At 40.9% G+C, this 25,299-nt stretch overlaps 1 protein-coding gene across 1 annotated transcript; it reads right to left on the bottom strand.

The window, feature by feature from the left end:
- Positions 1 to 1,833: 1,833 nt before the first annotated feature.
- On the bottom strand, positions 1,834 to 24,116 carry C5 (complement C5). The gene is made up of 41 exons (XM_040083281.2): positions 24,052 to 24,116; positions 23,602 to 23,794; positions 22,842 to 23,004; positions 22,493 to 22,563; positions 21,814 to 21,905; positions 21,357 to 21,439; positions 21,117 to 21,207; positions 20,706 to 20,811; positions 16,642 to 16,768; positions 16,306 to 16,421; positions 15,896 to 16,096; positions 15,498 to 15,701; positions 14,868 to 15,077; positions 14,540 to 14,689; positions 14,013 to 14,142; positions 13,653 to 13,718; positions 13,354 to 13,554; positions 12,752 to 12,842; positions 12,313 to 12,389; positions 11,597 to 11,736; positions 11,117 to 11,338; positions 10,536 to 10,596; positions 9,942 to 10,031; positions 9,500 to 9,712; positions 9,292 to 9,367; positions 8,702 to 8,861; positions 8,144 to 8,239; positions 7,414 to 7,585; positions 6,990 to 7,195; positions 6,460 to 6,612; positions 6,068 to 6,130; positions 5,738 to 5,819; positions 5,054 to 5,105; positions 4,596 to 4,698; positions 4,431 to 4,505; positions 4,229 to 4,334; positions 3,942 to 4,028; positions 3,498 to 3,584; positions 3,097 to 3,180; positions 2,552 to 2,690; positions 1,834 to 2,295 (listed from the first exon to the last, which is right to left on the bottom strand). The coding sequence occupies exons 1-41, from the start codon at positions 24,114 to 24,116 to the stop codon at positions 2,166 to 2,168; spliced, it is 5,034 nt and encodes a 1,677-aa protein (XP_039939215.1). The 3' UTR covers positions 1,834 to 2,165.
- Between the last annotated feature and the right edge of the window lie 1,183 nt (positions 24,117 to 25,299).

Genomic DNA, 25,299 nt, shown 5'->3' with positions numbered 1-25,299 from the left:
TTAATTGCCCTCAGAGAGTCCTGCTTTCAGAGATTATCTGTGCAGGCAAGATCCATTTCCTTGGAAAAGTGGGGATAAACGTGGAAAAGTGGGGATAAACGTGGAAAAGCGGGGATAAACGTGGGCTGGAGCACTCAGCTCTGGGGGTCACTTCACTAGCAGGGAGGCAGAGCTGTCACCTCACTCTGCCTTTGGGAGCTCTGCAGCAGCGGCGCAGGGAAATGCAAGCTTTTCTGGAAGCACTACAGCTGTTGGCTGGGGATTCAAAGGCTGGAACATTTGGAGACTTGCACATCACAGACATAAACAAGCAAGGAACAGAAAAACACTGTGTACAATTCAGAGAGAAAAGCACAGCTCTGGTGCCCAGAATCCACAGCAAGCTTGGAAGGACAGAATGTGCTTTGAAATAATTTCCATTTCATAATACAGATGAGTCACCTAAGCAGTGATTATTCCAAGGATTTCCACGTTTGCTGGGATTAATCCTGGGGGATGTTCAGTGCCTCAGAACTCTGTGACCATGAGGCACTAAGGTGGCACTGAGTTCTAAAATCCCTGCCGTGCCATTTCCATCTCCTCTTGTCCTGCTAACGGGGCCCTGGGGAAATCTGCCAAGATAATTTGCCTGTGGAAGCAGATGGAGACACAGATATACCTTTCCCGCACACGGCTCTGCTGTGAAAGTCGAGCCAGGCCATGTGGGGAAGGTAAATCTTCCTGGCACTGGTACCTGCACACACCTCCATCCTACACGTGGCTAAACATCTGTACAAGTGTTCCCATTTAAATACATGTGCTTGAAGTATTTTACTGATCTCAGGGATACACTGGATAGACAATTCTGAATAGAAACTGAGATAACAAATAAGATTAAAGATTTTTTTTTTTTTTTTAACCAGTGACTGCAATTTGATATTTAAGAGCAGTATTTTTATGTGTTATTTTTAAATAACTGTTCTTCAGGAGCCTTTTATGCAGTCTGGCTCACTAAAAATCAATGGACCTTAAATGTCACAAGTCACCTGTGAAAACAAGACACGCTCCTTGTCATTTAAAGGGATAATTAGGTCCCACAATACACAGTCACCAGTTCAGAAGCAGAAATATTTAGAGGTGGCCTGTCTAGACAGCCCCACTGAGCTTTTCCATGTACTTCTCCCTGCAGTTTGAATTTATATCCAGTTATTACTGGACACAGCGTGAGCTTCTTGTGCTTCTTAGAAAGTTTGGAGGATAAAAAAAAAATTGAAATACTCACAGAGCCAAAATTAAAAACTGCATCATCTCTGCCTATCTTCTTTCCACATCTTAAATGTTCTGGATCGAGATATTCCTAAGAGAGAGGGAAAACAGTAATTTTAAAGTTCTTGGACGTGCTGCTTTCGGGCAACTTTTCAATACAAATAAAAATGTGTGCAACTGTACTTTGTATCAAACTCTCTTCTCAGTTTTACTGGGAACCAAGGTGATTTGTGCCAGGAGCTGGGAGCAGGAAAATTGGCCTTTCATCTGCCACTTTCCTGGAGGCAAGGAGAGATTTGTAACTGTCCAATTCAGGCATCAATTCCAAAGAAACATTTGTTTTAATCCACCTCAGTTACAGGAGATGTCGATTCAGTTGACTGTGTCTTAAAACACAAATAATGAAAGGCACACATAGGATTGAAGAATTTTCTTTGGGTTTTTTTTGTTTGGTTTTTTTTTTTTATATATATATACAAGAAAGCAGAGCATAAAACCAGCATCAGTTACTGTCAGGAATGGAAATGCAGGGATTCAAATGAAGAGTACAAAAGGAAAAGCTAAGGAATGAAGTTTCTTTTGCAGAGAGCTTACAAAGTGGCTGGATGTATTTGTGTTCTGATAAGACTTGGGTTTAATGAAAATACAGTGCTTTTCATCTTTGTTTCAACAGTCAAACCACTTCTTTTGACTTCAAATGTCTTTGCACCATTCTGTGTTATTCTCCCATCCAAGCTTAAAATCATATTTGAGCATGACTCTGCTGTAATAACGTTGCTATAAAATACATGCCAAGATAATTTTCCATGATAACTATTAATGAGTGTTCAGCTCCAAATGAATTAATAAATAGGTGAGGATTTTTCTCCTTTTCCATGAGATTTGATCTGGATTTTTAATTTAAAAGCTGTCCAGGTGAATTAACAGCCACTGATGAGGAGATCTTCAGCAAAGTCATCCATTGTGTCCAGAAACTCCTGACAGGAGGTACAGGCTGTATTTGAAGGCCACCACTCAATCCAAGTGCTGGAGTCCAAAGGGTACTGGAATCTAAGAAGAGAACAGAAAATGATCATTTGCTGCTGAGATTTGGGAAGCAAAATATCAACCAGAAAAAAAATATTACAATATGGAAGTGCTTGCTCTGTGCTCCTAATCCTGCTTTAAGTGTGCACATCTGATAACACATTGTGTGACTGTTGGTTGAATGCTTTTAAAATTAAATCAATTCCGTACCTCACAAGAATTATTACATACAAACACTTCATGATTAAATCTCAGCTTATCCTGGTGGTAAATGACTTACTTGAAGCTGTAACCAACGATTATCTTTAAGGCTTCTTTTCCCATGATCAAATACTGCTCTCCTGGGCTCAGTTCAACATCTGTGCAGGTCTTCTTTTTAACAAACGTTATCTCGTTATTTTTTTGAGCAAAAGCCTGTCCTGAAGTTTAAAAAAAAAAAAAAAAATCAAGAATTGGACAATTACACAAAAAGAATTTCCAGTAATTCATATGTTAGGTAGAAAACACTAAGAAGTTCTACAGTACTGCACAGCCAAGGGATCTCTTTGCCACTGTTCTATAACCGGAAAATTTGATGATATAAACCACATCTTGTGTGAAAGACTTTTCAGTTAAATCTGAATGGCAAATAAGCCTTGTGCACATGAAATAATTTTATACTATAGTAATTTTAAGGAGGTATGGGATGCCTGAACTCAGAGGAAAAAGGAGTGAACATGAGCTTCAGTTCCACAGGCCCTATCAGCAAACAGGCAAGACAGTGAGTGCCCAAGAACATTCCAACTCCTTTCTGCCAGGAGCAGGAGCGTGGAGCAGGACACTCACCCCTTTTGTAGAGGTCCAGAAGCCTGGCAGAATACTTCACAAAAAACCCTTCCTCACTGCGAGACAGGATGCTCACTTTGTAAACTGCGGGACGACACAAAGCAGAGCCCGGTTACGCCTTGCACCCCGAACCTCTCAGGGATGCTCAGAAGGAGAGTTTTGTGTTCACAGCACCGATTGCTGGGAACGCAGCGGTTATGGGGGCAGAAAGCACTGGGAAGCCCCACCCACACCTGAGGGAAGCTGTGGGTAGGACCCACCTTTCTCCACATCACTCTATGCCACTGGCAGCCACACTGAACTTCTAATGACGACAGCTCTCGTTTGCACAAGATGCTTTGCAGCAGACAGAGCAAACAAACGTTCCAGAGCAGGGGAAGGGGCAGTGAGCCCCCCCTTACCATAAGCAGTGTCCCTCTGGCAGGCAGCCTCTCTCCTGCTCTCAGTTATCGACCCGTCGAGTCTCTCCTGGACCTTACCACACTCAGCTCCGAGGAGAAAGGGAAAGGCAGAGGTAAGAGAACGTCAGCAAACGGCCACAAAGGAAACACGGATTTCCAACATCCTGATTGGGATAATTAACTGGGCACCACCATAAGTATGAGATTGCATGCTGGAACAGTGAATATTTAAAATAAAAAAAATAATGCCTCAAACAAGTCAGACTTCCATTGTAGATCACACTGCACACGTCCTTAAATTTCTTCTTTAAAATAAAATTTGGAGGGGAAACCCCTGTGTTCTTATGAGGACTTTTTCCTTCTGATCAGTGTGGTTTTGTTCAAAGCACTGCACTGCATTTTCCCACCAAGCAAAATGAAAAAACATCTTCAAATAAAGCTTACCTTCCATGCACTTGCATTCATCTCCTTCGCACAACCTCACGAGTTTTTCATTTCCATAGGGGTTGTAAAGCATGGTGCATCTTTTATCTAGAAAGCCCAGAAAGAAATTACAAATACACGTAGAAAATCAAAGACCAAGTCATCAACGCTGAAACTTGGTGAGTTAAAAGTCACCTGAGCTTCAAATAAAACAGAGTAAAAAAATCTGTTCAAGGTGGAAAAATGCAATTCTTTGGGAGAAACACGGAGCTAAGAGGCAAACAAGGATGTGAAGAGCTGGAACACACCTGGTGCATGGTATTCATACACAGAGAAGGCGGCAGGGTTCAGCATCCCAACCCGGAAAAGCTCACTGATCCTGAAGCCAACGCACAGGAACTTGTGAGCTGGCACCTGTTTGAGAGACACATGAATTAAGGAGCTCCAAAGGAGGCCAAATGAGTCCAAAGAGTAAAAGCAGTGCTTACAGTCAGGAAAGGGGTAACATACAGAGTCTATCTGCAGGAGAACACGCCCATCTTTTATCTCATAGTCTGCTATCAGCTGATCAACTCCACTCGCAAGCTGCAGGGCACAGAAAAGGGTGAAGAACGGTAAATATTACAGCTCTGTCGTGTAGAGCCAGTAAGAGGAAAACCATTCTTGAATACTTGCAGTAGATAAATCCTCTGGATTGGCTTCCACTCCACTGACCAGCCCTATGTCCATCACAGCATGAGCAGACCCCGACCGGGGCTCCCTGGCGCTGGGCCTGTACCTGAGTTAAATTAAAGCCAATATTAGCTAATTATAACTGAAATGAAAGAGACCTCTTTGAATGTGATCCCAGAAAAACCTGAGGAAAAATCTGTCAGCGCTGAGGCCACAGTAAGCTCGTAATGAAGCAAAATATTCCAGATGAATCAATCCAGATTTATGCCAAGGCCACGCACAAAGAAGCTTTTAACGCTTCCAGGAGAACCCAAATATAACTTGAAGACTCCTTCCCACAGAGATCATGACCCGTGGCTCTAATTCTGCTTACACACGTACACAACAGCGAAGAAACAGAAAGGAAAGATCAGGAGAGCTGGTGGAATTATTGATAATCAGAATAAATCAGCTGCACTTACTTTGCACAAGCCTCCAGGCGCCCCAGGGGTTCCCCATCTTCTTTTATGCGACCTGTTCGTACCAAGCAGAGCCAAAGGATTTCACAACTCTGCAGAAGCACCGGCCCCAAACTCTCACAAAGTGTTTTCATGGGTGGAAGGTAATTCTTTACACTGTTTTGGTGGCTATTTTTATGGGAATTCATGATCTAGCCACAAGCAAATGACATTTCCCTCTTTGGTAATTCAGGTGAAACAACGGCTTTAAGGTTGAATGTAGTTCTTTGTGTGTTTGTATTGTTTAAACTCAGAATTTGGTTCTGTCCCCTGTTGTAACTGAACTAGAACTCTCAGTACTTTGTAGAACTCACTGCAACCCCTCCCACTCCCCATCAGATTTCTTTCTTCTCAGTCCCCCACCTGTAAAAACTCTTCCATAAATGACTAAAAATGAACCTAACAGAAATAAATGAAATATTCATTCTATTCACGGAAATGCAATCATTTTAAACAGGGCTAAAAAAAGCTTTTAGCAGCTTGATTTCCAGTTTTGCATTTAGAAAGTGGCAGGATTTATTTCTTTCTTAGTAAAAACACTCATTAAAAACCCAGGATTTTAACACTCATTAAAAACCCAGGATTTTTTCCCCTCCTGCCCTTGTACTGACCCGAGCAGCAACATTTAAAATTATATTAACCCTTTACCATCATCTCTCTTTGGAACAATCTTCAGGTCAAAGTTACAGGACTCTTCAGAAGTACCAATGGTGTTATACACTGTCCTCACCTGCACACCCACAAATAAATCGAACAGAACAGAAGCAGCATTAAAGAATCCTCAAAGCTGACATAAAACTGTAAAAAAACTCACACTGGGGAGAACACAAACAAGTCTGGTTTATTGGTGATATAAAAATACCAGCAAAGCAGAGCCAATAAATGATCAGCACAGAAAGAAATGGGGAGTTCTTGAGCAAAGCCACATCATATCAAGAAAAGGGAAATTCCATTTAAAAAGCTTTGTTGCATACTTACATTTACTGTAGCTATGCCAGTGCTGCTGCCAGTGCTTACATATAGATCATCTTGCAAAGGTGCCTAAAGAATTGGTGAGAAAGGAGAAGTTACACATTAATAGTAAAGATTAGCAACAATTAGCAACAATTCAGGTCGGCTGATCTGCTTGTCTTGCTTACATTTCAAATACATCACAGATTCTGCAGAAATATTAAATTTAAATGAATATTCAAATTAAATACAACAGATAAACAAAGTCCTCAAACATTTTCTATACCAAATTATTACCAGCTTGGTTTTTTTTTTTTTTTAAATAGCTATTTTAGTGACTTTTTCAAAGCTCAAATATTCATTTACAAAGATGCTAAGAACTCTGTTTTCCCTTTTTAAAAGCAGTATTATTCACTCACTGTCACAGTTCTTCCCACAAAGTTGTCTTCCGTCAGTTTAAATAAGTTTAGGGGTCCACCATTTTTGTAGGCTACTTTAACATCCATGTCCAAATTCAGCCGCTTGACAAGCAGGGAATATTCAGTCAAGGCCTCGAGGGCATTAATAGTGTCCTGTCAGAAATCAATTACACAGAATTAACTCCAGGGATGCTATTTATAAAATTTCAGCTTATATTAATGAAGAGAAGTCAGATTTCCCAGAGACCAAGAGTGTCACGGCAATGGAGCCACTCGATACTAATCCCACACACGGGACTCTGATCTTGTGTGGTCATTTAATTGTATTATCCCCCTAAAATGTTGACATCACAGAACCGAGGAATGGTTTGGGTCGGAAGGGACCTCAAAGCCCCTCTCATTCCAGGGACACCTTCCACTGTCCCAGGCTGCTCAGCTCCATCCTCCCCGGCCTCCAGTTTCCAGGGATGGGAAAAAACCCTTCAGATTTTGGTGCTCGAAGAACGAGGACAAAATATATAAACGCACACCTGAGTTGAATAAAATCCTCCCCCGTGTCTCTGCTCTTCAGAGAGCCATTTGATGATGGGCTTGGCATAGTTTTCATCCCCTCTTAGCAGAGCAGTGAGCAAGGCATAGGCTGTGGTTTCCACCATTTGGGCAGTGACAGAGCTGGGGGTGGGCTGGTCTTGTGTTTTGAAAGCATCTTTCCAAAACCTGTGGATGGGAGGGTCACCTGCAGGAGGAGGAGAGGGTTCAGATGCCAGCACAGCAGCAGCTCTGCCGGACCAGGTGAGGCACTGCCCAGCCAGGGCTCGCTCTGCACCCCGCAGGGATGGAAACCCACTCCTCCCACGCTAAAATCCTGCTGTTTGGAAGGCGATGGGCACGGATGTGGTGCAGAGCAGCTGCTGGGTTCAGGGCTGGTGGGGAGCAGTGGGAGTGGAGCAGTACCTGTGACAAAGGCCTCTTTCTTCAGGGCAGAGAATGCTGCCCGTGCCGAGAGGTGGTTGAGGTCCACCAGGGCCAGGGCGTAGGCGGTGATGGCCATGGTGAAGGGGCTCTGGGCCAGCTGCACGTTCTGCACCAAATAATCCCCTGCTCTGCTCCTGGCATCGTGGATTTTCTGAGAACATTACCATCAGATTCAGCAATTCAGTCAGAATTCAGCGACCAAAACTTGAAAAGCAGAAATATTCCCAAATGCACAGGCAAGCAACGTCAAGCTTTGAGAAGGAACGGGTGCAAACTCTTCATCTTTCTTTCATTACCCAAAAAAACCCCCAAAAACTGATCTGGACCTAAACTTTGTGGTTTCTTTGGTTAAATGAGAACATATTTTATTCCCATTAATAATGCTGAGGAAAGGTTACAATCATATCACACTAAAAGATACATCTAAATATTCTTTTAGATGTATTTTCACACCCAGCAGACTGACCCTACAGAAACACACCTTCTCTGTCAAGACTATACAGATATATAACGTCTTCTACAGTATCTCCTAATAAATCCAGAAATTCCGTGTTGTTTTGCTGACTTTGAAAGACAAAGACTAACAAAGCAAATAAATCTGAGAAACTGAAAAAAAAACCCTCTTGTTTTTTTAAACAAATGTCAAAGAAAAGGGAAAAAATCGGAAGCCCAGAACATGCCCACTGGCAGAAATAAAAATAATGTTTACCTGAGTAGGACATATTTTCATTGACTTGGAAATTCCAATAATAGAAAATGCTGTGAGATACAAAGATTTTTCTTTAGCTTCTCGAGGTAAGGTACCCTACAAAAACCAAATAATAAAGATAATGAAATAGAAATTAAGGTTCATTTAAATAAATAATGTTTAGGTGGAGAAACAAATAGAAATTCCTGTAAAAACTATCAGTTTAGTTAAACCTGAAAAAAAATTTGACTCTTTGGATGGTAAGAACTCATTTGTAAAAAAAGAAACCAAAATATATGAAGTTATTCAGAAGCCAGGACTACTAGATTGTGAAATGAAGCTAAACATTCTTTTTCTGAATATTAAGAAGCAGCTACTTTTTGTGGGAAAATAGAAAGGTTTGCAAGACTGTGCTGGGCTTTAAATGAATTTAGAATAAAGAGGAAAGTTGTCTTGAATGGGTGTTTTTGGATGAAATGCAGCCTAAAATACCTTGCATTGTTAAAACTCTTTATCTCCTGGTTTTACTTTATATCCAGGTTTTACTGCCTAAGCACAGAAAATGTTTGTGCTTCATACCTGTAGCTTCACTGGTTGGTAGTTTGAAAATTCATTGAATGACCCATCTGGCATCTGGCAGTTGTCAATCAGCCACAGGAGGGAATCACACACAGACATTTGATCAAGATCAATGTATTGATTCACTTGTCCAAGAATCCTTAGAGCAAAAGCTGTCAGCCTGCCAAGGGAAGCGAACAGACCCTGTTTGTTTGGATTGGCAGGTGCTCCCACACTGCAGAGGGCACACACAAATTCTCACTCTTCAGGATCCTCTATCCTCCGCACTCCCACGGTTCAAAGGGATAACGAAGATTAATTTTAAATTTAACTCAACAAATGGGCCGTAATTACTGGAATAATTCTAAACCAGGATCAATTCCCAGGCTTCAGGGTATGAACTCATTACATCCCAAAGCCATCTTGGTTGTCATGCTGTGAGTTATGAACACAAAGAAAAAGCCTGGCAAGTGAAAGCAAGGAATCAAAAGAGATCATTCAGAGCTGTAAGCACTGCTTAAATCTACCATCACACTCTTGTCTGGTGATGAAAATATGAAAGCAAAGGAGTGAAATAAGGCTTTTTCCAGCCCAAACCCCTTTCAGCTCACCATGTGCTAGCTTGCCCGTTCTTCCACATGCTGTAGGAAAAGTCAGCATTCCTGAAGGATGAGATGCTCACAATTCCTAAGGGAAACACCAAGCACAAGGAAAGTTAGGAGAATTACATTTGCTCCCTCACACGTATCACCCTTCTCACTGAGCAGATCTCAGGCACCTCTACAGCCCTGGAGCAAGAGAAGCAGCAGATTTTCCTACCTTCTTTCATCTTCCTCCTCATCTGAGTCCTGGACCTCAGGGTCTCAGGGCCCAGTAAATGCCAATTATCCGACTCCTCCAGGTAGCGGAACACGTAAAATACTGGGGCAATGCTCATGAGCTCGGCCTCTGCACTGCCCTTGGGCAGGCTGGTCAGCGTCTGCAGGCCTCTGGGGCTCAGGATTGTGGCAATCACTTCACCCATAAGATGTCCTGTGCAAGGAGAAACCCCAGCATGGATTGAAACAACAGCTCGTGAAAGCGAATCCAAGGGCAGAATCTGACTCCTATGAGTGATCATTCTTTAGGAGGTGTTTAAATTTCTACACTAAAAGGGGGCTTGCAAAGCCTCCTCTCGAAAGAAAAAGAAAAAAATCAGATGAATTTAATACAAAATAGAAGGGAAAAGTGCATATGCAGTGCGCTGGAAGTTTCTATTTACCTTTTACACTGACGCTTCTGTCAATTTGTGTTTTGGGGACCAGATTTAGTGGGACTTTGTATCGAAATTCTTGTCGTCTCTTGATTGAACCTGGAATTGAAGATGTATATGTATGTAATACTGCACAGTCTAAATCAACAGATGATTCAGCTGCAATTGACAGATTGAAGGTTACAACTGAGAATTCAGCAACCAAAACTTGAAAAGCAAAAATATTCCCAAATGCACAGGCAAGCAACGTCAAGCTTTGAAGAGGAAGAGGTGCAAACTCTTCATCTTTCTTTTGTTACAAAAAAAAAATCTGATCTGGACCTAAACTTTGTGGTTTCTTTGGTTAAATGAGAATATATACTATTCCCATCAATAAAGCTGAGGAAAGTTTACAATCATATCACACTAAAAGATACATCTAAAGATTCCTTTAAGAAATTAATCCAAGTTTCCTTAAGCAAGGCAGGAAATCTTTGGGAAAGGACAAATTTACAAGATGTCAGGAAGGAAAATCTCCAGGTTTTTCACATTATGGAAAACTCGATTATCAAGGATCAAGATCAGGAAAAAAATAACACGAAGACACATCATCAATTCTCTTACCATAAACACCCTGTGGATCCAAAGTGAAACCTGCATGGAGTTCTTTCTTAATGCCTTCTGGCTGGGATCATTATGAGGAGAGAGGTAGAAAATGGAAACACTTTTGTTTAATCAAATGCATCAGCTGAAACAACAGGTTAAAGCCACAGTGGTTTTGCTTTCTTTCTCTGTAGCTGAGTTTGACTTAACTGTTGTACAGCTGTTCCACATGAATTTTAGTGTTCTAAAAGAGTTCTTGAGAAAATTTAGCAAAATATTTAAATTAAACGTCAGGAAAGGAAAAAATTGTGTTCCAGTGAAAATCCAAACCAAACAAGTTAGAATAAAGTATTCTCCTTTGCTTACAAAGTTCTAATTAATTTTTTAATGCATATAATCTTTCAGTTCTTATAATCAAAGTTTAAAAATGAGTGTGCTCAAGTATGCAGCCATTCTTTTTTTCCACTGCACACACCTCAGTGAATACCTGGACATCGTGCAATAATATTAAAATAAAGCCAAATTTCTATATTGACTCAATTGAACCCAATTTGAAATTCAAAAATGCTAAAAAAGAAAATGGAGAATTTTTCTTTCCTTACCATGACACGTAAAGTTTTAACTACAATTTCACTGTTCCTGGGGGTCAGCAATGTGAAATTCACAGTGTGAAGACCCAGTTCCAGCGGGAGTATCCGGAATGTAACTGCTGAGGAAGAGCCACCATCAAGAGTCTTGAATTTACAGCTCTGCATCCTCGATCCAGCACTTGCAGAATCTCCAAAGGTGCAGACTCCATTCCCAGCTGCTATTTTAACACAGAACTGAAAGGTGGAAAGGTTTTAATGTCTCGTTTCCGTGGTAGGTACGGCGCCAGAGAAACATCAAAGCACTGAAATCCTCTACTGAGCATTCTGTTACTGTAATGCTGCTTCTCTGTTTTGCAGAACAGAACACTGGCTTAAGGACTGAAGAAATCTCGTCCAAGGATCTGTTTATACTGGAAACTCACAGGAAAAATGTTTGAGGTTTTTTTAGTTTATTATGTCAGTGCCTCCACAGGACTCATTAACACAAATTACCTTAATTGCAGAGGCTTTATGGTTATAAACTGATCCTTTCAGCTCAATTTGCTCCCCTCGTACCACGGAATAAGGAACATAAACGCTCAAGAAGATATCCTTCACAACTTGGATTTCCAGAGGTGCAGCAACACAAATACCTGAGAGAATTGAAAACATGAAAGCAGAGTGTCTTTCCCACGCTTCTGATAAACAAGTTGGAAAAGGTCTTGACACCCTTTAGTGATGATTTATGATTTTTCAGTCTGTACTTTGAACAGTCCGAGCTTTTTAAAAGTCCCCAGGTTTTTGCTTCCTGATCCAAGCTGCTCTCACCACTCCTCACACCCCAGCTGACATCCCAGGTTCTTCGGGTTTCTTCTTCCCAAAGAAATTCTCTGCTTGGATTACCAAATATCTAGGAAAATCTCAGGTCCCTGAGCTACAGGTAACAAGACAAGGTAAAGTTGTCCAGGGAAGAGTTACTCAATATTTTTTTTCTTCTTACTCTCTATGAGCCACTGTCACACACAAGACAGGCTTTGTTTTCCCCGCCACTGACACTCATGACATGACATAAAGTGATTTACTTTCCCTAAAATACTTATTTTTTGTTTTCTTTTCCTGTCTATCAACCAGCAAGTGAACATTTCATAACATGAGTGTCAAACTCAATGAGAGGGTCTACAAAGCTTCCTGATTCTTTAGCTCCAAACTGGCTGGGCTGCAGTACCCACCTTTATCTGAAATGCCAACACCTTGGACTTCCCAGGTGGTCAGTGAATCAGGCAAGGTGACAGACAGAGTCTTGGACCTGTAATAAAAGTGGGTTTTTTTACATTTATCCACTTCCCATCACCATCTGTTAACAGCACAACTCATCACCAGCAATACTTTGAGAGAGACTCAGGGAAGCTCTGAGCCAGAACACAGGAATTCTGGATTTTCGTTTGAATAAACTTGGTTTTAGCTGATTTCACAGAAGCTGGTATTTAGGTCCAAAGTGAAGGAAAAGTGGCTCAACAATCATGTGGATCATGGAAGGGAACATGGCAGGAACAGTTTGGTCGAGTAAGACTGCATTTCAGCACACATCTCAGGTACAACTGAGGTTACCCAGTTTATCTCAGTTTTACCACTTCCTTTTTTATTAAGTTGATTTGAGAAAAGCAGTACCTTGAAGAAAGATGGTGAACTTCCCACAGCCAGCTCTCAGGGAAGTAGCTGCGAACTTGTGCCTCATCCAGTTCCAAGAGAGCCTCAAAATCTGAAGGACGTAAATACAGCAAGTAAAAAACACCCTGATACAAGAGAAAAGGTATCTAAATACCCTCAAAAACCTGTGTTAATCCCACCTCATCCATTTACGCAAGTGAATACCTGTCCAATATCCTGACAGATCAAGTTGTTAACAAGCAATTATAGGGAGATAATGGAAGACAAGGAATTTGACACTCCCACAGATCTTTTCTGAGGCGTTGCCCACTGGCTGTCTTGGGCCTGGGCAAAGGATTCAAATTTAGCATTCAAGTTTACTCTTCACACTCTCTGATCGCTGTTCTGTGTGTTCTAAATGTGGGTGAGCAGAATGGAGAGCTGAACACAACAAAGAGCTGCTCTCCTACCCCTCTTCAGGGATATACAACCAAAGTCTTGGGAGACTGGTAAAACCCTGCCTGGAATAACCCTGACAGGTACCAGAGAAGGATTAATAGAGTCCATCGCTTCTCTGTCCCCCTGTTCTGCCGGAGCAGGACACCCAGAGCTCTCATACTCACGCATTCTGGCCAATATTAGGAGCTTATTTGGCTCTTCCAGCCGCAGCTTGTTGGCAAATTCACAGCAATCTGTGAAGGCAGAGATGCACCTTTGGTTCCTCCGAATTCTCTGAGCTCTCTCCCTGCAGGTCTCAGAGACTGGATAAGCCTTCACTCCAGCCATGCAGCACTGCCGGCCCTCCCGATCTCGGTATTTGGCCACTGAAATAAAAATAAAACCATTCACTTCCTTGAGATAAAGTTTTTAATTCCAAATGGATGTGTTTCCATAAAGGTATACATAGAAATGTTTTTAACACCTTCTTTGAGTATCTTTTCCTTGAAGTCAGACCGTTTGGTTCTTAACACTTCATTGCAAGGTTCACCTGTCCAAAAAAATAAAAAGTACACACAACATGAACTTTTCTTGTAATAACATTGTCCTCTTAAAAACAGAAATACACAACAATCCATTCCAAATGCATGAAGCTTTTTCTGTTTGCTGTTTTAATCACATAGAAGTATTTTCATTTTGATTACAGTAACTGTTCCACGAGATGTTTTCCCCCCTCAAAAATCATCAGTATATCCATCCCCTTGAGTTCCAAGATAACAACTGAGGATGACAATGGAACATTTCAGAAAATCCACAGTCCCATGCCTGGACCACAGGAATGTACCTGCTTCCTCTGAGTCATCAGCATTTGCATTAGTGAGGAAGGTGAGCCCGGCCATCCTGAACACGGCCACGTTGTTCTGTCCTCCCCCAGCCCCACAGCCGAGGTCACTCTTCTCCAGCTGCAGCGTGATCTGAGGAGAAACACACGTGCCATGCTGTCGGAATGTCTTCAGGACACAGCCTGGAGAGGTTCTTTGTGAAACAGAGGCGGAGATGGCAGTCTCCACGGCTCCTTGAGCAAGGAGCTCTCCAACACTGCAACGTATTTTTGGCCAGGTCTGTGGAGTTCTGATGAGAGAGTTCAGAGCTGCCTTTAAAACCACAATTTACTTCTACTGGAATTCAAAAGGTTGTCAACTATTTCTTTTAGTAATTTTGAACCATAGATTCAAACAAACAACTTTCATTCTGGCTTGAATTTCTCTTCTGCCCATTTTCAGGCTGGCTGAGCGCATGACACGTATCAGTTATTGAATGTGAACGTGAAACAAAGAGCAACTTGATTTTCTCTTGTGGCTGCTACCTCACCTTTTCCATCGCTCTCTTCCTTCTTCCTGTGACTCCATAAATGGCCTTGTCAATAGATGACAAAGCTACAAAGGAATTGGGCTGGCTTCTCATGGTGAGTGATACAACCTCTGCTGGCTTCAGTGTCTCTTTGCTTGACTGCAGATTAATCTATAAATTGAAAACAAATATTGGTAATTTTGAAAGCACATTGTTCTGAAATCAATCCAGCTGATGGCAGACACTTACTACAATAATCAGTGTTAAAGAACGTGCGTATGTCCAAGACAAAATCTGACCATAAAACGAATGCATGCTCACAAATTTCAATGCCTATTTTGCTACTCACATCAAGGCTATTCCCACATTTCTGCTCCACATTCAGCCAAACTGAATCAGCCACTAACTCTGCAGCTCCTTCTCCCATGACTATGTAGTAAACAATGAGACGTGCTGAAGGAACCATTTCCTGGGTTATCTGAAAGGTTAGATGCTCATATTCCAAATCCTTGATTCTCGTCTGAGTTCCAAAGCTCACTGTCTTCCCTTTCGATGTGATCTATAGTTTAAAAAAAAATGATGGAGAATAAAAAAGTCAAATTTTATATTCAGTCCATTTTTCACAAGTAATAATTATTTGAATTTATACCTTCCACTAAAAAGAAATGCTGTCCCTACACTTCTTTTCCTTCATCTACATTTCACCTTCTGAAATAGCTCTTGAGACCAACTCTACTTGTCCTCAATCCCAGCCAATGTCAGATAAGAATTTAAAATAAAAAATAGACTATATAAATATAAAATTTAAACATTAGACTTTTTTTTTTTCTCCTATAAAGCTGACAGATTGTATCTGAAAGCTGTCTCAGCTGCACATATTCTGTGCTGAGGATAGCTCTTGATTGTTGGGGTTTTTCATCCATGGCCATCCATATTAAATTGCAATTCAATATTTTATGCAGAGACATCTGTTACTCACCAAATAGCTGTAGTGGTGTATTTTATCAATGTAGTGACTTTGTGGATATACATTAATATTTATTACATCCCCCACTTCCAGGGTTTTGTGGTTTGAAGCCCAGTCAATATAGAGATAACTCTGACTCAGGGATGAATAAGCTTTTGCTTCATAGGTTTTACTTGCTTGGTTTTCATCTGAAAGGCGAGGATCTGCAGTTTTCACCTGGAAAGATAATGAAATGTCTGAATAGTCTGAGTACAGAATTATACCTAAGCAAACAAGCAATGACACTATTAAAATCATTCTGCAATATGTTGTTCTGAGGTATTAATAAAAGAGAAGCCAGCTCAAGACCTTACCCTCAAAGAAATAATTACACTCTTGAAGAAATAATTTAATGGAACAATTTAACTCACTTGAAACTCCAACATTTTGCTGTTTGATGGGATATTAACGACAAACAAAGCAGTTCCATCAGTGGTGCTTGTTCTTCTTCTCCCAGATTCTGAACCCTCTGATATCAACTGAGTCTCGTCCATTTGCTCACTAAAGGATTGTGCAGTGACAGTTACAGGGACATTTCCAACAAAGTCATCCATGGTGTCTTTCACCTGCACCTGTTCATCAGGACAAAGAAAGGTGACATTTTTCAGGAAGAGTCTTTCAAGCCGCTCAGCTGCCTCTACAACAGGGAGTCAAAAAATGCCCAAGTCAATGGGAATTAAAGTGTGTTCAGACACAGAGTGGTACAGAGAGAAAATAACAAAGCTTGTGCACTACAGGGTTTATGCTGCAATCTGCGACCACCCTGCTCCTGGGAACTGACCTTAATGAAGAAGGGAAGCCCAGGCTTCACGAAGAGAGGAGTGGCAATCAAACTCAGCTTGTAAGGAGAGACAGCAAACTTGACTCCAGCGAACTCTACCTCTCCACTGAGGCCACCTAACAAAACACAGCACCCCATGGAACAAATAGCCAAAAGTGAGTTTAATCCCTAACCATTTTTATAGTGAGAATGGACTGTTCTTCCTTACAAGCTTTTGGAAGAACTGAATATTAAAGAAAGTCTGATATTATGAAAGTTAGCTTTATAATTTTCTTTTCTAGTTCTATTCACATTTGCAGAAGTGTCAAGAAAAATTTCAGTTAAAGAGCAACTTACCCATAGACTCCAACACTGATGCCACAATATATAAATATGACCCGTCCAGTGCGTCCAGACTGTCAAACCCTATAGAACTTGCTGCTTTCTTACTGTTAAAATTTATCTCAGCAATTCCATTTTCAATCTGGAAACAAAACAGAAATCATCACCTTATAATCAATGATTTAGAAATAATACACAGACCATATGCAGATTCAGTATGTTTCTGTTCATTGTTTATTTTCAGAGGAAATCAAAGGTGGAGATGTGTTTAAAAAGAATTATTTATTCCCTAAAATTATTTTAAATTAATCAACCCATGGCACATATTGCAGAGTTTGTGTGCAGGCTCAGCAAGAGGTAGGGATAACACAGATATCTTCAGTAAATGAGGAAAAGGGATCATTAGTGTAGAACATACTCCCCAGAATAAATCAATACCATGCTGATCTGCTTGTCTCCATTTGATTTCAGTTATTCTGTAATAGATAGCATTGAAGCTATTTCATAGAAATTTCAATCACAGATTGAAATGCCGTTGCCTCACATGCTCCCTTTGAATTGCATTTCCAAGAGCATTTCTCTGCCCCTGATGCCAGTGTTACACAGGAGAAGTCCACACTGCGGAGCTGTGGATGCAAATCACGACTTGAGGCCCATTCTCACCAAATTTCATGGAAAATCTTCAGTGGGATTGGATCAGTCCTGAATTATGCACTTGCATTCTACACAGACTGGACTGTCTGCCCAGACTACAGTCCAGATTTTCCCTCCATCCAGGTGACGCCAATCCAGACTCCGTGAGCAATCCAGTCTTGGTTTTCTTTTCCCCTTTGCCGACTCCATTCCAGTTTCCAAGAGAAATCCAGCCCAGGTTTATCACAAATGTTTATCACAACAGTAATCATAGTTCAACCCTTCACCCTCCTGGCCTTCTCAGCCTCAGAACTAATACTCTTCTACGTCGCATTTGAGGCCACCCTTGTCCCAACCTTGATCCTCATCACCGATGAGGGAACCGGCCCCAACGACTCAATGCCGGCATTTACCTCCTATTCTACACACTCGCCAGCTCACTCCCCCTGCTAATCGCCATCCTCCACCTACGTAACTAAATAGGCACCCTTGACTTCCCAATCCTCAAACTTTCACACCCAACAATCACCTCCTCCTAATAGCTTTCATCGTTAAAGCTCCCCTGTACGGACTACATCTAGGACTCCCCAAAGCTCGTGTAGAAGCCCCTATCACAGGATCCATTCTCCTCATAGCCCTACACGTAATCCCCTTGATTCTCCTCATCTTCAAGCCTGAACTCGTCTCCGGTGCCCCCATATGCAAGTAGAGTTTAACCAAGTTTAGCTCAAAACTGTGATTCTAAAAATAGAAGTTAAAACCTTCTTACCTGCCCAGGGGAGGTTTAACCAACAACAACTGCTAATTCTTGCATCTGAGTAGAAAACCTCAGCCCCCTTACTCTCAAAGGATAACAGTATTCCAATGGCCTTAGGAGCCACTCATCCCAGCGCAAATCCCGGTGAAAGTAATGGACCTGCCATTAGTCCTAAACACCCTCCTCCTACTAACCCTAATAACCCTATCCACCCCCATTATCCTCCCACTCCTATCACCCAACCTTAAAAACAGCCCAGCCACCATCACAAATACACTAAAAACCTCCTTCCTCATCAGCCTAATCCCAATATCAATCCACATCTACACAGGGACGGAAAGTCTGATTTCCCTCTGAGAATGAAAATTCATCAAAACCTTCAAAATCCCAATCAGCCTAAAGATAGACTTCTACTCCCTCACATTCTTCCCCATCGCCCTATTCGTATCCTGGTCTATCCTACGGTTTGCAACATGATACATAGCCTCAGATCCATACATCACAAAATTCTTCTCCTACCTCCTCCTATTCCTTATCGCTATACTAAACCTAATTGTCACCAACAACCTCTTCCTGCTATTCATCGGCTGAGAAGGAGCAGGCATTATATCCTTCCTTCTGATCAGCTGATGACACGGCCGAGCAGAAGCTAATACCGCCGCCCTCCAAGCCGTCCTCTACAACCGAGTTGGCGACGTCGGACTTATTCTCTGTAGAGCATGACTAGCCTACACCTCAAACACCTGAGAAATCCAACAACTCTCCTCCCCTTCCCAAACACCCACGCTCCCCCTCCTGGGACTCATTCTGGCAGCAGCAGGCAAATCCGCCCAATTCGGCCTCCACCCGTGACTCCCAGCCGCCATAGAAGGCCCAACCCCTGTCTCCTCCCTACTCCACTCCAGCACAACAGTAGTGGCCGGAATCTTCCTCCTTCTCCGAACCCACGCTATATTTAACACTAACCAAACCGCCCTCACTCTATGCCTGTGCCTAGGAGCTCTTGCCACACTATTTGCCGCTACATGCGCCCTCACCCAAAACGACATCAAAAAAATCATCGCCTTTTCCACCTCAAGCCAACTAGGCCTCATAATAGTCACCACTGGACTCAACCTCCCACAACTAGCCTTCTGCCATATTTCAACTCACGTATTCTTCAAAGCCATACTATTCCTGTGCTCAGGCTCCATCATCCACAACCTTAATGGAGAACAAGACATCCCCAAAATAGGAGGATTACAAAAAAAATGTTACCAACAACCACCTCCTGCCTCCCCATTGGCAACCTAGCCTTAATAGGAACTCCATTCCTTGCAGGAGTCTAGGCAGGTGGAACCATGGTTCTAGGTGGTACGGTTCTAGGCTGCTCTGGAACCGCGGTTCTAGGTAACTCTGGAACCGCGGTTCTAGGCTGCTCTGGAACCGCGGTTCTAGGTAACTCTGGAACCGCGGTTCTAGGCTGCTCTGGAACCGCGGTTCTAGGTTGCTCTGGAACCACGGTTCTAGGTGGGGGGGTGGTGGTGTCCAGAGCCCAGCAGCAGAGAATCCATGCTTGCTTGCTGGCCAGGGCAAATCCAACAACTCCAGGCCATCCTTAACGTGCAGGCTGAGGATTTTCTTGTGCAGAAAATCTGGGGAAAAAAATGAAAAATAACCCCCAAACAACTGGGTGACTCCATTCTGGACACCAGTCAAAAAGCCCATCGGGTTTTCCATCCAACTGGGTGACTCCATTCCGTACTCCAGGCGAAATCCAGTCTGGGTTTTCCCTCCAACCGGGTGACTCCATTCCGTACTCCGGGAGAAATCCAGTCCGGGTTTTCACTCCAACCGGGTGACTCCATTCCGTACTCCGGGAGAAATCCAGTCCAGGTTTTACCTCCAACCGGGTGACTCCATTCCGTACTCCGGGAGAAATCCAGTCCGGGTTTTCGCTCCAACCGGGTGACTCCATTCCGTACTCCAGGAGAAATCCAGTCCGGGTTTTACCTCCAACCGGGTGACTCCATTCCGTACTCCGGGAGAAATCCAGTCCAGGTTTTCGCTCCAACCGGGTGACTCCATTCCGTACTCCGGGAGAAATCCAGTCCGGGTTTTCACTCCAACCGGGTGACTCCATTCCGTACTCCGGGAGAAATCCAGTCCGGGTTTTCGCTCCAACCGGGTAGATTTTTCACTCTATTTTCTCAATAAACAGATGCCCACTGTTTAACAAAAGAACGGGGACCACAAACTACTAAAATGTTTTTGTTCTTATCACTGAGAAGCCTCTTCAGAGAAAGTAATAGTCAGATAGAAATTAATCCACTAAAGATTCAGTGTAACCTGTGAATAAAGACGGGCAACTTGACAGTCTCCTTTGCAAGAATACAAAGAAATTTCTTCCTCTTTTTTCTTTTTTTTTTTTTTTTTTTTTTTTAGGGAGGTGGTGGTAGAGGTTGTTGCCTTTAAGGGCAGGAGCATGAATACTAAGGAGCATGCCTACTAAGGGCAGGAGCATGACTAACTGTCAAATGCTTGTCATTTTAGAAACAAGGGTTGCATTCAAAATTACTATTAAGATATGTGTTCCCCAGTTACACCACATGCCAAAATACATCACTGTACAACAGTCTCTGTGAGGAAGACTAAAGAGTGACGTGGAATGCTCCTGCATTCTACACAGATTTGATTTGCTGCTTCTTACCCTCGTTACATGCATTGCCTGAGGCATCATTTTTTTCTCACTTTCTTCAATTATTCCAAAACGAAGGAAAACATGCGCACTGGGAAGCTTTTTGTTGGAAAAATAGCTGAGAATAAAACAAAATAAATGCTTGTAAGATCACTTAAGTGGCTGCAGCAAAGCATTTGTTGTAACTGTTGAGTAATTGCCTAGGCAAGAGATGGAAAACAAATGTCTGTGTAGTTTAGACACTTCTGTTGAAAAATAATCACTTTGAGAGAATTTTAAGAAGGGTCACTTAGTTCTCCAACAGAGCAGAAATTATCTTGATGAAAGAGCTTCTTGAGGAAAGCAAAGAGGAAAATTCTGGATTCAGGAGAATCATTCCTCAGCTAAAAAAAGAAGAGATACAAAATATTCAGAATTCCTCACCTGGCTTTCACAACAATCCTGAAGTTCTCAAATTTATCGGAACTAATGAAATTACTCTCTGGTTCAATGACAATGGAAAAGCTTGGCATTGCTGTAAATTGAGAAGGAAAAAAGGTCACTGGGGGGTGTTTGATCCATGAAGCCACAGGTGCTCAGCCACTGAAGAATCATGACCATTTCAAGGGGCTTGAGTTCTTTAAAACACTAAAAATGCAGGATCACACCATGGACACATCTTACCATATTCCTTAACCTCAAATTTTGCCACAGCTGAGGTCACAAAATCCTTCTTGTACTTGGCTTTAATCTTCCAAATTCCATACCTATGAAATATCAACAGTCAAACAGTTTTTAAGATGAAGGCAAAAATTATTATTACTTCTTAATAATATTTCATGGTAATAATCTCTGCCTACTTTGAGCAGATTCTCTTTGATACATCACTAATTATTTGACGCTTATTTTAAAGCGTTGAAATCAAACAGAAAATAAAATCAGTTATAAAGCAGTTTTTCAAGCCCCTGCTATCATCCTTCTGCCATCTCAATAATGCTTCAGCACCCTCTCAAGACTAAAAGGAGAACTGAAAAGATTTTTTTTTTTTTAATGCTGCTGTTCCTGGGAAAATGCTGGTGATTTGTATGAAACACATATGAAATATGAAATATTAAATCCCCACGAATTTAAATAAATCTACTTAGGATTAGGAGGAATCTTGAAGTCAGGAAAAGAAACTATTCCAGTAAAATCTTTTTCTTCCATAATATCCACTTCTACTCCTTCAGGATCCTTGAAATGATAAGAGGAAAGAATGAGCAGTTACAGATTGTTCTTATCATAAGGGGAATCTTCATTCTGGGGTTTCAGAGGCAGCCTGGCCAAAACACATTTTCCTTAAAAGTTTCAAAGCATAAACCCACAAATATTTGTAGAAACAACTCAGACTGAAATTCTGATAACAGATTTTACTCTGGTTCCACCAAGTAAAAGCTATGCTTAAAATAGCTTTAAAATTACTGTAATAACAAGCCTATTGTTAAAGGCTAAAAAAATATGGTAGATACTGATTACTTTTATATCTTAAATTAAACAAACAGTATAAACCCCATATATTATTAAAGTTCTCTCAAAAACCCTTTTTCCCAGATATTGAAGATAATTTTGTTTTCTATTCTGGAACAACTTCAGATCTGTTGAAAACCTCTATCCAACTTTGCAAAGCCATTTTTAAACCTTTTGAAAGATGTCTGGCTACCTGCAAAAAATCTATCAGTTTTATTAAACATTGATCGCAATACTGATTTCCCATCTACCTACCTACCTTTATTTGCTATTAGATCTACAAAACATTAATATTAAATTCAATTACAACTCACCACAAAAGTCAGGACAGTCTCTCTCCGAGCTGGCTGCAGCTCTTCATTCAGAGAGTAAACTCTGACTTTCACTGTAAGAATTGCAGCAATAAATCTCAAAATCAAACCAACAACAAAAAAAAGTCACTGATATTTTTAACAAATTCCCAGGAATATCCTTTACTCTTTGCGCTGCGAAATTATTTGATTATTTGAATCAAATAATTCAAAGTATTTTTCTGCTGATAAAAAAATCAGATAGCTGATGGCAATGCAACACAACCAAGAGCTTAAAGAACATTTAAATCCTAATTCCTCGGCAGAGTCAGCAGACTTTAAAAATTAAGTAAGAGAAATAAGCATTATTTACCTGACTGATCAGGAGTATAAACTGGTTTGTCTGTATGAATAAAAAGAAACCCATTCTCATAAGAAACGGGAATTTTTTTAAATCTCGTAAAATGTGGAGAAACGGCTTCCAAATACAAATACTTGTCTGAATTATCTGTTCTTGGTAAATCTGTTGGCTGAACCTGGGGGAGATGAAATAAAGGTTTTTGAAGGTTATTAAAATATTTTTCATGTATTTTTTCCAACAGTATGTTTTGATGCAAAGAGTATCTGAAAAGCAATTACCACCCTGTGGTTGAGTACCACTGAATAAAAATGTCAACACTCACAAGGATATGTGATAGAGGATGGTCTGGAGCATTAAGCTACGGATATTCTGAAATTTTGCATTTAATTTATGCCCAGAACGAAACCAGCAAAGTTCAAAGCCCAATAATGAGGTTAGAGCAGTACAAATTATCAGATTTCCATTTATGCACATGATGAATCCTGGCCACAACAAAACTGCTGCTGTAGTTGGTACTTTGATTTGATTCTCCCTATTTTAAAAGGTACACAAGTATGGTAATGTTTCTAAAACAGCTTGATTCCATGTTTAACCTCATGTTGTTCCTTTACACTGATTTTATTCAGCATAATTTTGATGTCAGACCAAAAATCGGGGCATTAGGCTTCCCTCCCCAGGGTTTAAACAACTGAAAACTTACAATAATCTTTTTTTAAGGCTTATCACTAAACGTGATAACAAAAAGGCTGTAAGAAAAGTCTGAATTCCTTACTGTTAAAGTTACAGCATCTTGGAATTTGTTGGCTGGAGTTAAGGAAATCCGACCAGACGAATACACAACGAGCTTATCTGGGAAGCTTTTTAGGGCAATATTGACTGGAAATTCCTTCTCGTAACCAAAAGCTTGAACTACAACTTTCTCAGAGGCCCCAGCTCGGAAGATCTTTGGTGCTGTAAGGACATATCTGTACATGGAATATAAAACAAGAACAGCACAATGGAATTGTATTTCTTTCCGATTTCTTCCTTCCCTTTGTAATTCGGTTACGTGCACGGCGTTAAAGCAAACAGGATAATCAGGTTACTGTAAGACACTAATTAAAATCCTACTTGGATAGTGCCCTTCGTATTGGCTCTACTTAAATTCTGGATTTATTTACCCAAAAGAGAGGACAAAGGTCAAGTAACGTTTCCAGTAAATTCCGTATTTGCTTTTACTTACGTTTTCTCTTGGCTAAAAGTCGTTCCAGAAAAGAGCAAAACAATAAAATATATTAAGACAGTCATTGTGCCTGGGACAACGGCAGAGCATAGATGTTCCTGAGGGTGGCTTAAACAGCCTCTGCTGTGGGTGAGCACAAATGCCACCAACACATTGCACTCGCAGTTAATAATTAATGGCAGATCATTCTTTACTGAAACGTTATTGCCGCCTCCTGAGGAAGCCAGAGCTGCTAAGCTTAGTAATTTTTTTTAATTTAGGATTTCAATTTTTAATACGTCCACAGGAATCCTGTGCCAGTCTTCACTTTCCTTCTGGCAACTGCATAATAAAATAATTTTCAGAGGCAGAAAAAACCCCAACAAACAAAAAAATAGATTCAGCTTGTCCTTAGTAATATTTTTTTAAAAATCAAAGTGACTTTAATTTTGTGTCTGAAGCAAAAAGGCGTTTGAGTTATATCAAACAGTGTGTGGATGTTTTTAGAACCAGCATTATTTTTTTGTTGCTTTGAAATAACTTTTCCCTCACAAATTTATTTTAGTCACTTGTATTCCAGATTATGCCAACTTTCTGATCACTTCCATTACAAATAAAAACTGCAGTATGGAAATATGAGGGCACATTTAATCAACATGCACTATTTCAAACATCATTTTGCACAAATAAAAAAAAAAAAAAAAATTGCAAAAAAAAAAAAAAAAAACCCCACAACCATTGGTGTCAAAACCTTTGCAGGCCTGATATCTAGGATAGTACCTCAACAAATAGGTTTATGTAAAGTTAACCAAAGTTGTGCAAGAATGCTGAAGTTTAAACAAATATCGTGGTCAACCTTTACGGGAAAAGCATTTACAAAACTGTTTCTGATCGATATGAAATGGAATTACAGTAAGGTCAGCTTCTCACCAGTGTAATGAGGAAGAAGGGAAACAATAACAGAACAAAAGCTTATAAAATGTAAGACTGGTTAACATTATTAAAAGGAGTGGCCAACATAGGTACTATTAAATACCAATAAGGGTGGTATGTAAATAAAAAGGTGCAAATAGTGAAAAACACTGGGAAATGCTTTAAAAGTCTAACAGTACTCTGAAATAGTGTTTTTAAAATCTAATTATGCTCCTTTCCTACATTTTTCAGAGACACAGCCTACTGGTTTTTCAACTCTGCATTTCACACTTAGTTACACAGATGCTGAACTAATGCAGCCCAAGTGTTAGAGAGATTTATTTGCACATCTCTATG

The sequence above is a fragment of the Hirundo rustica genome, chromosome 20, assembly GCF_015227805.2.
Source record: "Hirundo rustica isolate bHirRus1 chromosome 20, bHirRus1.pri.v3, whole genome shotgun sequence".
NCBI classification, from domain to species: domain Eukaryota; kingdom Metazoa; phylum Chordata; class Aves; order Passeriformes; family Hirundinidae; genus Hirundo; species Hirundo rustica.
Note: the sequence above shows the minus strand (reverse complement) of the source record. Positions and strands in the feature narration are given on the sequence as shown.

Coding starts and splice junctions, on each gene's coding strand:
- C5 (XM_040083281.2), bottom strand. CDS start 24,116: ATGACTGTCTTAATATATTTTATTGTTTTGCTCTTTTCTGGAACGACT. Junction 21,906..22,492: donor AGACTGTCCTGACTTTTGTG/GTGAGTTGTAAT, acceptor TATCATTTCAAG/GATCCTGAAGGAGTAGAAGT. Junction 16,769..20,705: donor AGGCAATGCATGTAACGAGG/GTAAGAAGCAGC, acceptor TTTTGTTTCCAG/ATTGAAAATGGAATTGCTGA.